Source organism: Phascolarctos cinereus, unplaced genomic scaffold (assembly GCF_003287225.1).
Source record: "Phascolarctos cinereus isolate Bilbo 61053 unplaced genomic scaffold, phaCin_HiC Scaffold_1;HRSCAF=81, whole genome shotgun sequence".
Taxonomy (NCBI): Eukaryota; Metazoa; Chordata; class Mammalia; order Diprotodontia; family Phascolarctidae; genus Phascolarctos; species Phascolarctos cinereus.
Genome location: NW_027555514.1, coordinates 30,519,134 through 30,534,501, shown reverse-complemented (window position 1 = coordinate 30,534,501; position 15,368 = coordinate 30,519,134). Strand labels below are relative to the sequence as shown.

Below are 15,368 nucleotides of genomic sequence, written 5' to 3'. Positions count from 1 at the left end.
ACACCCTTGAGAGGCGACTCAGCACTCTGGAGGGAATCCTTCTGTTCTTTAGGTTCTGGGGGGGGAAGGGGGGCCCAACATGCCACTGGACTTCTCCATCTGCTATCAATCAGTCTCACCACATGACTAGCTGCTTCCTTTTCCAAACACATATCTTTAATAATTCAGGTCAGTGCAACAGACAACAACAGCAAAGAAGCATCTTGTGTGTGCCAGGCGCCTTGTTAGGGTCCGAGGACACAGAGATGAACGTGAGGAAGTCCCCGCTCTCATGGAGCTTAATTACATTCTGGGAAGGAACTGCAAGTACAGGAGTCACAGGGTCAGAGTGTTAGAGCTGGTCTAAGTCATTTGCAAGGGCAGAGTGCTCATGCCAAGGGGAATCAGGGCACTCTTCTATAGGAGAGGGCAGCCGAGAGGAGCTTGGATGGAAGCGAGATATTACCTGTGGAATGGAGGGGGACGTGGGAGACATGGAGGGGGACATCGGGGGTGGGGGAGCATGGAGGGGACGTGGGGGGAGACATGGAGGGGGACATCGGGGGTAGGGGAGCATGGAGGGGGACGTCGAGGTGGGGGGAGGCATGGAGGAGGACGCGGAGGGGACATCGGGGTGGGGAGGGCATGGAGGAGGACATGGAGGGGGAGGAGGGTGGGGAACGTATACCAGACATGGGGGCCGCTTGTACAAATGCTCAAAAGTGAGGAGACATATGTGTGTATGTGTATGTGTACATGTGTATATGTGTACATATGTACATACACATTCTTTTTTTATATAAATTACTTATATAGAGAATGTATATGTATACTTATATATAGAATTTATATGTATACTTATATATAGAATTTTATATGTATACTTATATATAGAATTTATATGTTCCCTTATATAGATACCTGATGAATATACCTCCTTTCTCCCATACATACATACATACATACATACATACATACATACATACATACACACATACATACACACAGGGGAGACTGACATAAAAAAAAATCTTGTTGACAACTAGCGTACCTGGCAGCGGAGTGGATGCGTCCTTCATGACCTTCTCAGGAGGTGATGGATTCACCCCTTCCATGGAGGTCTTTGAGCAAAGTCTGGGTGATGTTTATGGGTGTGTGGAGTATTGATTCGACCAGTTAGCCTCTGACGTCCCCTCCAACTCTAAAATTCTGTGATTCTGAAATAACAAATTTAGAGGTAAAGGTGGGTTTTTCCTGTGTTTGTTCTTAGGGATCATTTGCAATCCAAAGTAACAATTCTGGCTGTCTCAGCATTTGCTGACCATTTGTGGGAGGTACTCAGCTGTAATACCAGGCTTTGGAAGTTAGACTATGCAGTCTAAACCATGAGGGAGCTGGACAGGGTGGTCTCCGAGGCCCCTCCCAGCTCAGGAGTTAAAGTGCATGGTTTCTTCTGGGTGGAGGCGCCCGATTCAGGTCTTTCCATGACTTGTCTGATCAGTTCCAGTGGGATCCTGGACTAGGAGGCAATGGAGAGGGTGTGTCTCCTGTGGCCTGCTGCCACGGCCCAAAGGAGCTGTGCACGGAGGGTGTGGAGGCTTTGCAGACTTGGTGAAGTCATCCTAGGGACTAAGTCCAAATTGAAAGGGTGTATTCTAGTGGGCCCAGGCCACGTCCCAGGTATTGTATGTCAGCACTAGGTGTTCCTGGCTGCTCCTGAATGGGGGCCAAGGGGGAGGAGAGGAGAGAGGGCATCTAGGGGAGGAGAGAAGGGTCACCCAAAGAGACTGGGCAATGAAGAAAAGCAGCTGACCACCTTGTGGGGGGGGTGCACTGCTGGGCGGTGAGAACCCACAGAGGGCTGAGATGACCTTTGCCTCCAGGGAATCTGCTAGGAAGCCTAAGTTGGAAGGCAGTCTGAAGACTTACAGAATCCCCAAGTCTTAGAGCTGAAGGGCATCACGCTAGTCCCACCTGCACTCGAGCAAGAATCCCCTTGACACTATTCCCACTGAATGCTCGTGCAGCGTTTGCTAAAGAGACCCCCAGTAGAGGGGAGCCCAGCACCTCCAGGGACCCTCTTCTACACTGGGACAGCTCAGAACGGTGGAAAGTGGGTTTTCCCCAACATCTGCCCCTCTGCACCCCGGTTCAGCCTCCAGGGTACCACTCAGAGTGAGCCTCAGGTCTCCTGCAGAATCTTCCTGAGTCTTCTCTGCCTGGACCAGAGCCCACCTAGGTCTTCACAGGAGACAGCTGGCCTTGCACACTGGCTCGGTGGGGTTTGGGCAGCACGCCTTTGCTGTTTTGCCAGGCAGGCACTCACCAGCTCTGGAAGAAGTGATGTAACTTCTCTTACCTCTCAGAGTAGCTAAATGTAATAGAGAGAGTGCTAGACCTGGAGTCAGGAGGGCGTGGCTTCAAATCTCACTTCTGACGTTTTCTAGCCGTATGACCCTGAGCAAGTTATTCTTTCTCAGCCTCAGTCTCCTCAGCTATAAAATAATAATAGCACCTGCCTCACAAGGCTGTTATGAGGATCAAATAAGAAAAATCTCTTCAAAGCATTTGGCAAACCATAGAATGCTACATAAATACTATTTAATAGTATTTAATACTAAAATGCTGTATAAATACTATATAAATAAAATAAAATAAGATAGCCATCATTAATAGTGTCTTGAAGGGGGAGCTAGGTGGCACAGTGGATAGAGCGCTGGCCCTGGAGTCAAGAGGACCTGAGTCCAAATCTAGTCTCAGACGCTTACTAACTGTGTGACCCTGGGCAAGTCCCTTAACCCTGATTGCCTAAAAAAAAAAAGTGTCCTGAGCACCTAGATATGTCCATTCTTCTGTGCACTGAGAATACAAAGACAAAAGCAAAAAGGAAATTTACGTCAGATATGTGAGACATACTTTAATCTGGGGGTTATTAATTGCATCACTACAAAGGGTTACCTTTCCTAGCAGCTGGCGCTCACCTCTCCTTTCAACTGCCAGATTTCAGTCATAACGTCCTTCTCATCCAAGAAATAAATTTCCTGTATTTTGACTCCTCCCCCACATTTAAGGCAGAATTAATTTCACGTCCTGAGTATAGCAGTAAGTGTGTAATGACACCGTGGCAGGACCGATGGAGAGGGTTGAATTTGGAAGCCTGAGGACGTGGGTCCAAATCTCAGCTGTGCTTCTTGCTAACTGGGTGGCCTTGGGCAAATCACAACACCCACCTCCAGGCCTCAGTTTGGAAGGCAGGGAAAGAGAGGATTCCTGAGGTTCCTTCTCTAGGTGATATTCTAATGCTGGATTATAAGGAGACGCTGCCCTAAAGAAATTATCAGGACAAGTGCTTACGACACTCCCCAAAATAAACATAACTCTGCTGATTTCATTTTTAGAGGCCTCTCTGGAATTAGGGTAATTCCCAGATTCCCTCCATCAGTGATTTTTTTTATCCCTAAAACTCCAACCCTCAACCACTGATCTACCCTACCAGTTCCTCTCTCCTTCCCCCCAATTTCTTCATTAAAATATCCACTAAAAGGGAGAAAATTTGACCTTGTGAGTCTAGGTAATTGTGGATGGGTCTATTTCCAAAGCACAGGCTGCCTTTCATTTCATTTGTCATTTCCACCCCATCGAGCATATGTAAAACTCTGTTTCTTCTGGCAAAACCAGCCCCAGCTGTCCTGGTCCCATCTCTCCTTAAATTGAACATCGTTTCCTGCCACCTTGCCCTTAACAACTTCATGACTCTGTTTTCCTTCCAGCTGACCCCCTGGTGGGAAGTATCGCCACTCAGTACATGACCAACAGAGCAGAGCACGACAGAATGGCCAGGCAGTGGACCAAGAGATACGCGACATAGGAAGCTCCTGCCGCGGCTTCTGACCGACCTCTCTGCAAGCACATTCACCAAGTGCATCAATAGCCCTTCCCTCCTATGTGGTCTTATTTTTATGACATTTTGAACCATTTTGTGACAATATGTTGTCCTTTCTTTCTTTTTATTATTTTTATTTTATTCCCCTCCCCCCTTTTTTTTTCTCAGTTCTATTAACTTGAAAGATATTTCCCCTCCAAGTAGACGGGAATTTTTTTGGCTTTGATTTGTTTTTTTGTTTGTTTTATTTCAGTGCAAAGAATGTTGGATCGGTGATAGTATAGAGCTTTGTCACAAAGCTTTGTATTCATGTGTGGTTTTTTTTTCTTTTATGTGGTCTTTGGGAAAACAAAACAAATTCAGAATTATATCTCGTTTCTACTTCAATGTAGTGTTTAGGGTTAATTTTTTTGTACTGAAGTCTTTAATGGTGGGTGCATGCTACTGGGAACAAGTTTTGTATAAAGGCTTAAATTCAAGAATCACTGTGCATTACTGAGACTCTGTTTATCGCTAGCCTTCTGTCTCCCACGCAAGAGGCTATTGGGTTGAACAAAATAATATGTATTTTGATTTACTTAAAGTGCTTGTACATTTCTTAGGGACCTGCCACTTCTGACTGTGGAGCAGTTGACGTACACTTGTATGACGAGAGCGCTCAATAAAACACCGTGGCGGAGATGCGCACTTGGGGTGAAGTGGCGGTCTTGCTTTCTGTCTATACATTGGGGCGGGGCAGGCGTGGCAGAGCCAGCCTGATTCAGCTCTGGGGTGAAGCATCCTTGGAATCTCAGAGCTCTCACGTCATTTTACAGACGAGCCGAGAATTAATTTCGCACAAGCATCCTCTGGCATACCCATCTTTTATGCCGCAGTCAAACTCCTTGACCCCCAGAATCACCTCCCAGGGAAAGTCAGGCCCATCCCTCAGCTCACTGAGCCCTCTCGGGCTTGGGTCTGCTCCTGAAGTTCCAATGGCAGCTGCTTTCCCTCAATTTTTTTATTCTAGAGGAAAAAATGAGCTCAGTTGAGCCATCCCTGTGGGCTTACTCAGCAGCAGCCAGAGTGTTTCTGTCCAGCTTTGACCTTCAGGCTAATTTTAGACAGGCCGCTAGGGGAGGAGAGCTCAGTCCTACCAAGGAAATATGTGGGTGTTGCAGTCTGGAAAACATCGACCAAATGCTGCTACCTTAAGGTCCTTTGTGTAGCCTGGCATACTGGAAAGTCCCTGTTTCCTGTCATTAATGATTGCAGGTTCTGGGTGATGCCTCAGGGAGACGCTTTTGTGCAATGGATAATAGAAGGGTGGAGTCCAAGTCCTTGCTAGCTGACCAGGTGGGCCTGTCATGACTTCTCTGACCCTCAGTTCCCCCATCTCAAAAATAGGGATAACTAATACTCCTGTTTCTTACCTCAAAGGGTTGCTTTAGGAATCTTGAAGTCCTATAAGAATGTGAGCTATTATTATCATTGTTAGTGCTCACAAGAATTGTTAAAAGCACTACAGCTAAATCATTGAATTTATAGGCCTAAGTTAGTCATTTCTCAAAATTTGAATGTCACTTGTTTTCTGACGTTTCCTTCCTAAATGGCACAAATTTTAATGTCTAATATTAGAGACACATTTTTCCTCATATTCAAAAAGGGAGTTGATAAGCATATATTTAAAGATTGGAATTTCATTTTACTATTAAAATGTCTGCATTGTTCCTCATGTTAATATGCATATCTTCCATTTGTCTTATTTTTGAGGCCTCTTCTCCCCTTTAGAACACCAAAGTCTGAAAAAAAGGAGAATATGTAAATGAAATAGAGAATACAATACAGGATTCCACCATTAGGATCATGAAAAGGTGTTTGTTTATGCTTTTTCTGGTATCTCAGCTTCTATCATAACTTACAATTGCTATTTGAACCATTTTATAGACACTCATCAAAGGCCTTGGAGATAGTGTGACATACTGCTCTGTGTTTAGCAGTTCTTCTGTTTGAAATGAAATAAACAGCTATGGCTTTGAACAACATTAGAGAAGCCCAGGAATTCCTAGAGAATCCCTCAGAACATCCTACTGCCGTTAGACTTCCTCATCTGCCAAGCCTCTGTGCTCCTGTTCCCATGCCTTCGAGGAACTCAAGCTTAAAAAAGGCTAACTTGGTTCAATTCATCAAGTATGTATTAAATACCTACTGGTATTTAATAGTAGGCAGCTAAATAGCTCAGTGCATAGAGCATGGGTCTGGAGTTAATAAGACCTGAGTTCAAATCCAGCCTTTGCTACTTACTAGCTTACTAGGGAAGTCACTTAACTTCTGTTTGCCTTAATCCACTGTAGAAGGAAATAGTGAACCACTGCAGTGTCTTTGCCAAGAAAACCTCACAGACAGCAATGGCATGTTATGGTCCACAGGGTCACAAAGTGTCAGACAGGACTTTATGACCAGATGACAACATGCCAGACACCGTACTAGAAGTTACTGAAGATACCTTACCGGAGCCACCTCCTACTGGAAGTGAACGACATATGGCAGATTTGTTATTGTTTGTTACTGTTTGGTCATTTTTCAGTCGTGTCCGACTTTTCGTGGTCCCATTTGGGGTTTTCGTGGCAAAGATACTGGAGCAGTTTTCCTTTGCCTTCTCCAGCTCATTTTACAGATGAGGAAACTGAGGCAAACAGGTGAAGTGACTTTCCCAAGGTCACACAGCTAGTAAATGTCTGAAGCTAGATTTGAACTCATGTACATGAGTCTTCCTGTTTCTAAGGCCAGTGCTCTATTTACTGCACAGCCTAACTACTCTATATAACAGGTGTATATAAAATACATACAGCTTTTGTATGTGCAAATCTTAGGGAGAGGGGAGGGGAACATTATAATGCACCAACCTGTTATCAATAAGTTATCATTTAAATGCTAACTGTGGACCTAGCACCTTCCTAGGAATGTGAGATTCCCTTTTTTGCAAATTTAATGGTTAAATTCAGTTTCTTTTTTTAGAGGGTAAAGGTCATCTCCTTGGACACCTTTCACATAATACATTCCAAAATTATATACAATAGTCCCTGGTAGGTCTGTTTTGGGTTAACAGAAGCAATTTTAGAGTTAGTACCTCTAACAATTCCAGAAGGAAACCCAGTCCTAAGTCTCCATTTGTTTTGCTCATAGCTATTTAGGTTTTATATCCATCCATGATAGGAAGAGGTTATAAAATATCTCCTATCATTTTTATGAGCTCGGCATAGTTCCCAAACAAATGCACCCGGGACTCCCAACCTAGAAATTGGCTTGAGCTGTCAGCTTCCCTCCAGGGACCCGAGAGCTCTTAGGGAAGGAAGCCTTTTCACTTGGGATGCCAGGAAGCAGAGGCATTTTCTGTGACCCCTACAGGAAACTTCTGGCCGCAGGCTTCCAATCATTACCTAAACAATTAAATGCAAAATGAAATTGAAATGGATTTTGTAAGGGAAGAAGAGCAGAGGGAGGCAGTTTTACCTTGAAAAACTTGACCAGTTTCACTTTTGTAGGTGAGGGAAACAAATTCCTAAATTACCTGGGTGGCTTTGTCCCACAAATGATCTCATCGTCTTTGTTGGGTCCTTTCGTGCTGAATACAGCTTGTACGAGGATTTTAGAGCCGTGTTAAATGAAATGTTTACATGCTATCGACTCCCTGTCATCGAGAAAAAATCAAGTTCAAGGCAGGAGATTTGGCTTCCATAATTCAATTGGATGTGTCTTCAGATTTGCAGGGGAATTGAAAATAAAACCGTCATATTTTCCCAGCTGCCCCAGAAGGGCATGCAATAGCAATTGTGTTCATAGGCCCTGATGAAACTTGTCAGGGAATGGAGTTGGCCAAGGAGTAGTGTCACGGCTTCCCTGGGAATCAGTTTATCACAGGTAGGAATCAGGAGCCCTAGCCTGAGAGTAAGAGAAAAGTGATCCTATCAAACCTCAGTGCAAACGAAGGCGATACGGCAAGGTGGTCACCATTGCTAGCATTTACAGAGTACTTCAAGGTTTGCAAAGCACTTTACTCATATTACCTCCCTGGGTAGTAGCCGGTTAAACATTTATTAGGTACTTGCCCTGTGCCGGGGATATAAAGAAGGACAGAAAACAGTCCCTGCTCTTGTCAGCTCACAGCCTGATACAGGAGACAATATAAACAGCTATGTCCAGGCAAGCTGGGAAACAATACAGGCTAAATAGAAGAGCATCCACGGAGGGAAGGCGCCAGAATTAAGGAGAGGGGGTTTGAGCTGGGAACTGAAGGAAGCCAGAGGAGCCAGGAGGCAGAGATGAGCGAGAAAATCCCAGACATGGAAGACAGCTGATTAAAAACCCAGAGTTGGGAGGAGTGTCTCATTCAAGGAACAGCAGGGAGCCCAGTGTTACTGGATCTCAGAACACATGGGGGTGTGCAGGGTGTAAGAAGACTGGAAATGTAGGAGGCCAAACTGAATTTTATTTTTGATCCTCACAGTGATGGAGTTTATTGGTTAAGAGGATGACGTCGTCAGACCTTGTCTTTTGGAAGACCAGTCGGACAGCTTGAGTGGTGGATGGACTAGAATGGGCTATGTGTTATTATTAACCCCATTTTATAGATGAGGAAACTGAGGCAGACAGTTAAGGGACTTGCCCAGGGTCACGCAACTAATTAGTGTCTACAGCTGGATTTGAACTCAGGCCTTCCTGACTCCAGGGTCAGCATTCTATCTACTGACTCCACAGACCACTGACGTGGATTCAGAGGACCTGAGCATCTTTGTCATCACACATAAATTAGCAGGAAATATGACTCAACGATTATTTAACTCAGGGGCTAAGGAGCAAGAAGTCCTCGTTTCCTTCCTTCGATCTGCCCTGTGAGTCACGGAATAGGCATTTATTAAGCCCCTGTGGTGTGCCAGGCTCAGTGTAGCTAAGTGCCGGAGTGAAGACAAATGTGAGAGATGTGGCCGGGGCAGGCACTGGGGCCATGTGTACTACCCAACGTTTACGTGCGTGAATGAAGGTGACCTGACTCTCAGTGCCCAAGAGATCATCAGATGTTCACTAGCGGGTGAGTCCTTGACGTCCTTGACAGATGAGAAAGCCAAGGCCCAGAGAGGTTGGTGATGGGGCTTGCCTCGAGTCTCCCAACTCTGAAGTGTCTCCGGCAGGACTTAGACCCGCATGTCGCCAATTCCAGGTCCAGCGCTCTGCTTCATCAGCATCTAGATAATGACATCAGGACGACCTGTTAGTTGTACATGGAGAGGATGCTCTAGCACAGGGGTGGGGAACCTGCAGCGTCAAGGCCACATGTGGCCTTCTAGGTCCTTATGTGCGGCATTTTGACTGAGCCCAAGTTTTACAGAACTAATGCTTTTTATTATGAAGGGCACTTGTTCTGGGAAGTTCGGATTCAGTCAAAGGGCCGCCCTTGAGGACGTAGAAGGCCACATGTGACCTCACAGCCCCAGGTTCCCCACCCCTGCTCTAGCGTTTTCCAGGTCTTTGGGAACTTCCAAATGTTCCAAAGCCTGGAGCAAGGCCCGGATGGCTTGACTGTCCATAGAACTGACTGATGTTAGTGAGGAGAGGTCTGGATGTCCTAGAATTCAGATCTTCAGCTGAGGTCCAGACCTCATTTGGCCTCTGAAGAATCTTCTAAGAAATGAGCAGACCTTACCCTTTCAGGGAGCCAGGAAGGCCACCAAATCAGTCAGTCAATAGTCAATAAACATCAATTGAGCACCTGTTATGTGCCAGGCGCTGTGCAGTGCACTGGAGAGTTAAAAAAAGAGAGGCAAAAGATGACGGTCCCTAGCCTCAAGGGGCTCACAATCTAATGTCGGAGACAACAGGCGAGCAAACATGGACAAAGAAGCCATAGACAGGATAAATGGGGAATCGTCCCAAGAGAAAGCAACAGAATTAAGAGGTCATGGGAAACGCTTCCTTTAGAAGCCGGGATTTTAGGAAGCCAGGGTAGCCAGTAGGGGAGGAGGAGAGAGAGTGCTCCAGGCAGGGGGGCAGCCAGAGAAAATGCCTGAGCCAGGAGATGGAGGATCTGGTTCTTGGAAAGGCCAGAGACCAGAGTCACAGGTTGGAGAGTATGTGTCGGGGTGGGGGTAAGAAGACTGGAAGGGTAAGAGGGCCTTAGGACATGAAGGACTTTAAGTGTCAAACAGAGCATTTTGTGTTTGCTTCTGGAGGCGGTAGGGAGCCCTGAAGTTGTACTGAGTGAGGGAGTGACACAGTTGGACCTGGGCTTCTGGAAAATCATTTTGGTAGGTGAATGGAGGATGCATTGCAATGGGGGAGACTAGGGACAGGCAGACCCTCCAGCAGCTATTGCAATAAGCCAGGTGTGAGGTGATGAGGGCCTGCAGGGGGAGGAGGGGGATCATCAAAGGAAAGAAGGGGACATAGTGGCCATCTTTCAGTCAGTCAACAAGCATCTTTTTAATATATGTTTTATTTTTCCCCAATTACACATAAAACAATTTTAACGTTCATTTTTTAAAATTTTTGAGTTCCAAGTTCCTCCCTCCCACCACCCTATTGAGAAGGCAAACAATTTCATATAGTTTATACTATGCCGTCATGCAAAACATTTCCATTCAACTGGCATTTATTAAGCACTTAGCTTTTGGTAGGTACTGTGCTAAGCACTGGACACACAAAGAAAGGCAAACACAGCAACAACATAGCCCCTGCCCTCAGGGAGCACTTACTCTAGGAGAGGAGACATGTACGTACTAGATCTATGTGGTCTGAATGGGAGGAGATACATCAAAAAGGTGGCGTTATCAGGGGAGCGGTTAGATAGGGAGTCTGAAAGGGGAAGGGGAGAAGCCTCTAAAGGAAGGAGGGATCTGGGCCATCTTGAAGGAAGCCATGGAAGGCAGTAGCGGGAGATGAGGCGACCAGCCAGCCAGCTGATGCTCAGTTGGAACATGAGCTGCTGCGTCATTTTTCATATAAGGGTCAGAGAAGAAAACGAGCAAAGTAAGACCTGAGCAGCTCTGTCTTCTCTCTGTGGTCAACCATCATCCCTTCACTCCAGACAAAGACCACCCTCGTCTTTCTCCTTTTTTCACCAACAGAGTTTAAAAGAAACGACCACCTTTTTGTGTCCTTACATTGTCTTTCCAGCCTCAGCTCACTTGAAGCATTAGCCATCCTAGCATGCCTTTTGCATGCTAATTTTCTGTTCCCTGGCCTGGCTTCCTTTTCTGTGCCATGCATCCACATGGGTCTCTTCAGACAAATCCCATTTTTCCTCGATGAAATTGTCTGTTTTTGGTTCTTCAGAATTTTACTTTTGAACATCTCTCTTCCTTCCTAAGCTGCCTTACCCTGAAGCATTTTAGTCCACCAGATCCTCCCCGTCTATTTTCTGATCCCTTTGAAATATCCTCTCCCTGAATCTAGATTTCCTCACTTTATCAGAAACTCTAGGACGAAGTGTTCCTTTCTCCACCTCCACTCCAACAAGGTTCCCATCATGTCCATGGACCTCAGCCACCAGTTCCATACTATTGGCGAGAATCAGACCCAGAATCTAATTTTTCCCTTTGGTTCCTTCGCCCTTTGAAGGATGAAATTATCAACAAGGCAAGTCAAGAAGCTATGATTTCTTCTGCTTTTGGTAGAGAGAGAACTCCAGCAGATGTTCTTAACCGCCTCAGTTTCTTCATCTGTAAAATAGGGATAATAATAGCCTTTATCTCCTAGTATCAAATGAGATAAAATTTGGAAAGTGCTTTGCAAACCTTAAAGCATATTTAAATGCATCATCATTATTAATTATTATTGACATCCACCATCAGTTCTGTACTTCGTTTCAGTGCCAGGGTCGCCTATTTCACAAACTCATCATCCATTTCCTCCCTCTGCCTAGGTGATTGGTAGCATAGTCTGATGACAAAAAGCCTTCCTACTTTTCCTTGCACTGACCTTCACCCAAGTACTGTCCGTCATTTTTCCCCACTTGCGTTCCTGGATTTCCTCCCATGAATAGACCTCATTATACAGTGCTATTGCTGCCCCTTTCACGTATCCTGTTTCTGTTGAATGAGGGGCACCCGTGCATAGCCACAGTCCAGTCCTCGATTTCATCCCAACAAGGCTCAGGTTCCATTTGTTCCCTTGTGTTAGGAACTCTAGACACCTCTTCTTTGTTCCCCAGATTTAGGGCATTTGTGTATAGACCCTTCAGACCGAGTGTCTGATAGGAGAATCACTCAAGGAAATAGTCGTGTTTTTCTTGGGGAAAAGAAGACTCCTGGAAGACACAAGAGCTCTCTTCAAGTATTTGAAAGGTTAGCGTGTAGGAAAGAGGATTAGCCTTACTCTTCATGGCCCAAAGAGCAGCCAGCAGAAGCTTCAAAGTGAACTTGGGCTTGATGTCAGGAAGATAACGTTTAGTGCTGTCCAGATGTGAAATGGGCTGCCTATGGAAGCTGTGTGCTTCCCCCTCATCGAACATCTTCAAGGCAGACGCTGGATGATAAACTCATCAGGGCTACCATACGGGGGAGGCCTTTTTGGTTAGGGTTTGGACTAGATGGAGGTGAGGTCCTTTCCAACGTGGAAGCTCAAGGTTCCTGGGATTCTGATGTCTCATGAAAAGCAGGTCACCTTACCAAGAGTGAGCCCCCTGCCTGTGAGAGAAGAGGGAGAAGATGCAAATATTATTCACACTCAGTTTTAAGAAGAAATACATTTTAAAATATTAAAGCTGGGAGGAATCTCAGAGTTCATCTCATCCAATCCCTCCATTTTACAGATGAGGAAACTGAGCCCCAGGGAGTTTGTGACTTGCACAGGCGGTAATCACTAGAGATGGGGTTCGAGGCCAGGTCAGTGAGGTGGCACAGTGTATAGACTGTTGGGCCTGGAGGGAGGAAGACCCAAATTCAAATCCAGCCTCAGATACTTATTAGATGTGTGACCTTGGGCAAGTCACTTAACCTTGTTTGCCTCAGTTTCTTCACCTGTAAAATGAGCTGGAGAAGGAAATGGCAAACCACTGCAGTATCTCTGCCAAGAAAAGCCCAAATGGGGTCACAAAGAGTTGGGCACCACTAAAATGACTGAACAACATAGGATCAGATGTCTAGAGCAGGAAGGGACATCAAAGGCTGCCTAGTCCCATCTTATCGTGTGAGATCCTGGAACCCAGGGAGGTTGAGTGGTTTTCCCACAGTTATACACATGGCATTAGAACCCGCATCCAGAGCCTGGATGTCCTTTTCACTCTAGTTAGTAGGAGAGTAATTGAAGCTTCTGGAGAATGAGGTCATCCCTTTGGGCCCTAGACTTGGGCCGGTCAGGAAAGCAGGGCAGACACCTGCATGAATTTCCTCCAGATTTCCCATTTCAAGGGTATCCAGCTTTTGCCAATAAACTCTGAATTCATCAAAGCCAGGTCAAGCCCTCCTCCCAGCTTCATGCCCAGATTCTCCTCCCGCCCAGCATCACCTTCCCCTCATCTTCTAAAATAAAAGGCAGAGTCAGAGGTCAGGATGAAAACCCAGCCGCGTATTTGAAAGCCTCGTGCACCATCGGGCTTTGACATCCCCAGAAGAATCCTTTCAAGGAGCTTCTCCACGATGCAGAGGGAGAGTGAAAGGTTTTACAGCAAATCTTGGGGTTAGGAAGCCCATGGAGCAACAGTGGATGTGAAAACCTCCTCCATCATCCACGTGACAGGGCTGGTGCAGCTGGGAGCCTCGGGGGGGCTGTGTTTCCACAGCTGCATTCTGGGGAGGAGCTGCCTGCAAGGTAAGACACAGGGATGAATTATTCTCCAGTCTGTCCAATCTTTAGCTGAGCACTGTTGAAAAATGAACATGTGGGTAAAGGCACCCATCCCAGAACGCCCCAGATGGGGCTCTCTGTCCTCAGAATGGAATTTGGACTAACAAATGATTTTGCCTACAACAATGCCTGGCACATAGTAGACTCTTCAGAGACCTGGGTTTTAAATCCCACTTCTGATATCTGTGTGACCTTGGGCAAGCCAGTTAATCTCCTCTACCTCAGTTTACTCAAATGTAGAACTAGAAGGTTGAACTACTCAACCTCCGAGTTCCCTTCCAGTGCCTGTAAAATGTTTGGGGTTTTTTTGGTTGAACTGAATGGAATGAGTTGTCCTAGGCAGCCACTTGGGTTCCTTCCAATTCTGATAGTCTGTGATTCTGTCCGCTTCAGTTATAGTTTGTTAAAGCTGTTTGCTAAACCATCCCCAAGAACCTATAGTGGGGCCCAGGATACCATCCCTAAGTCCCTGACTTAAGGTCTTCCCTCTATGCAACAGATCAGCAAGTTGTTCTAAATAAGCCTTGACTGGGCATTGTAAAGTCGGAAAATGTAGAACATCTGTCCCTCGGGAGGACCCAGAAAGGCCCATGAGTTCCAGGTGGCTGGGAATGAAATGTCTGGGCACAATCAGGAACTGGCAAAGCAGATGAAATGGGGGCGGGGGAGTTCATGTCCTTAGGGGTGGGGGTATGGGGATCTTTTTAAAATTTAAAGAGTTGGGTGGTGGAGAGCTGTGGGTTAGCCCCTGAGGGCCCCCTAGTGGTCTCTTTCCAAAACCTAGTAGAGGGAGAGCTGGAAAGGTCCTCAGAGACCAGATAAGAAAACGGTCCGTGAAGGAAGCAAGCAAACAAACATTAAATACCTGCTGTGTGTCAGGCCCTGAGCTGAGCACTTTCAAATATCTCCTTTGATCCTCAAAACAACCCTGGAGAGTAGGTGCTATTAGTATTATCCCCATTTTACTGAGGGGGAAACTAAGGCTAAGTGACTTGCCCAGGGTCACACAGTTAGTAAGCATCTAAAGAAAGATTTGAGCTCAGGTCTTCCTTACTCTAAGTTTACTGTGCCACCTAGCTGTCCACCTCTTGGACTTTAAGGAATTTTAATACAAATACCTAAAGCATGTGTCATGTTGCTATGGAGACCTTCGTTATCCATGAGATCATGACAGCTGTGAGACCACAGAAGACACCTCCAAGCCACACCCTCAAACATCCGCACTCCCTCTTTGTACTTGTGACCACTGGGCATCCACAAACTAGTGGCTGTGTCCGTGCAAAGGACACACACACACACACACACACACACACACACACAATGCACTGAAGGACAGATGAACAAGGGCGGATATATTTTGACTTTTTTCCTTTGTTCTACAGGCATATACTATGACTTCCTATAGGCAAAAGGTCAACTTCTGCTGTTGCTCAATCTTGTCTAACTCTTTATGGCCCCATTTGGGGTTTTCTTGGCAGAGACACTGGAGTGGTGTGCCATTTCCTTCTCTAGCTCATTTTCTAGATGAGGAAACTGAGGCAAACAGGATTAAGTGACTTGCCCAGGGTCACATAGCTATTAAGTGTCTGAGGCCAGATTTGAACTCAGGAAGATGAGTCTTCCTCCCTCCAGGCCTGGTGCTCTATCCACTGCACCACCTAGCTTCCTGAAGGGTCAGTTAGCTTTC

At 45.9% G+C, this 15,368-nt stretch overlaps 1 protein-coding gene across 2 annotated transcripts in view; it reads left to right on the top strand.

Moving 5' to 3' along the window:
* UBE2E2 (ubiquitin conjugating enzyme E2 E2) overlaps window positions 1-4,549 on the top strand; it is a 417,806-nt gene extending 413,257 nt beyond the window's left edge. For both annotated transcript variants that reach the window (XM_020971075.2, XM_020971076.2), the window contains one exon: window positions 3,750-4,549. In XM_020971075.2, the coding sequence (XP_020826734.1) occupies window positions 3,750-3,847 (98 nt within the window). In that variant the 3' untranslated portion in view covers window positions 3,848-4,549. The remainder of the gene's footprint in view (window positions 1-3,749) is intronic.
* The last annotated feature ends 10,819 nt before the right edge of the window (window positions 4,550-15,368 follow it).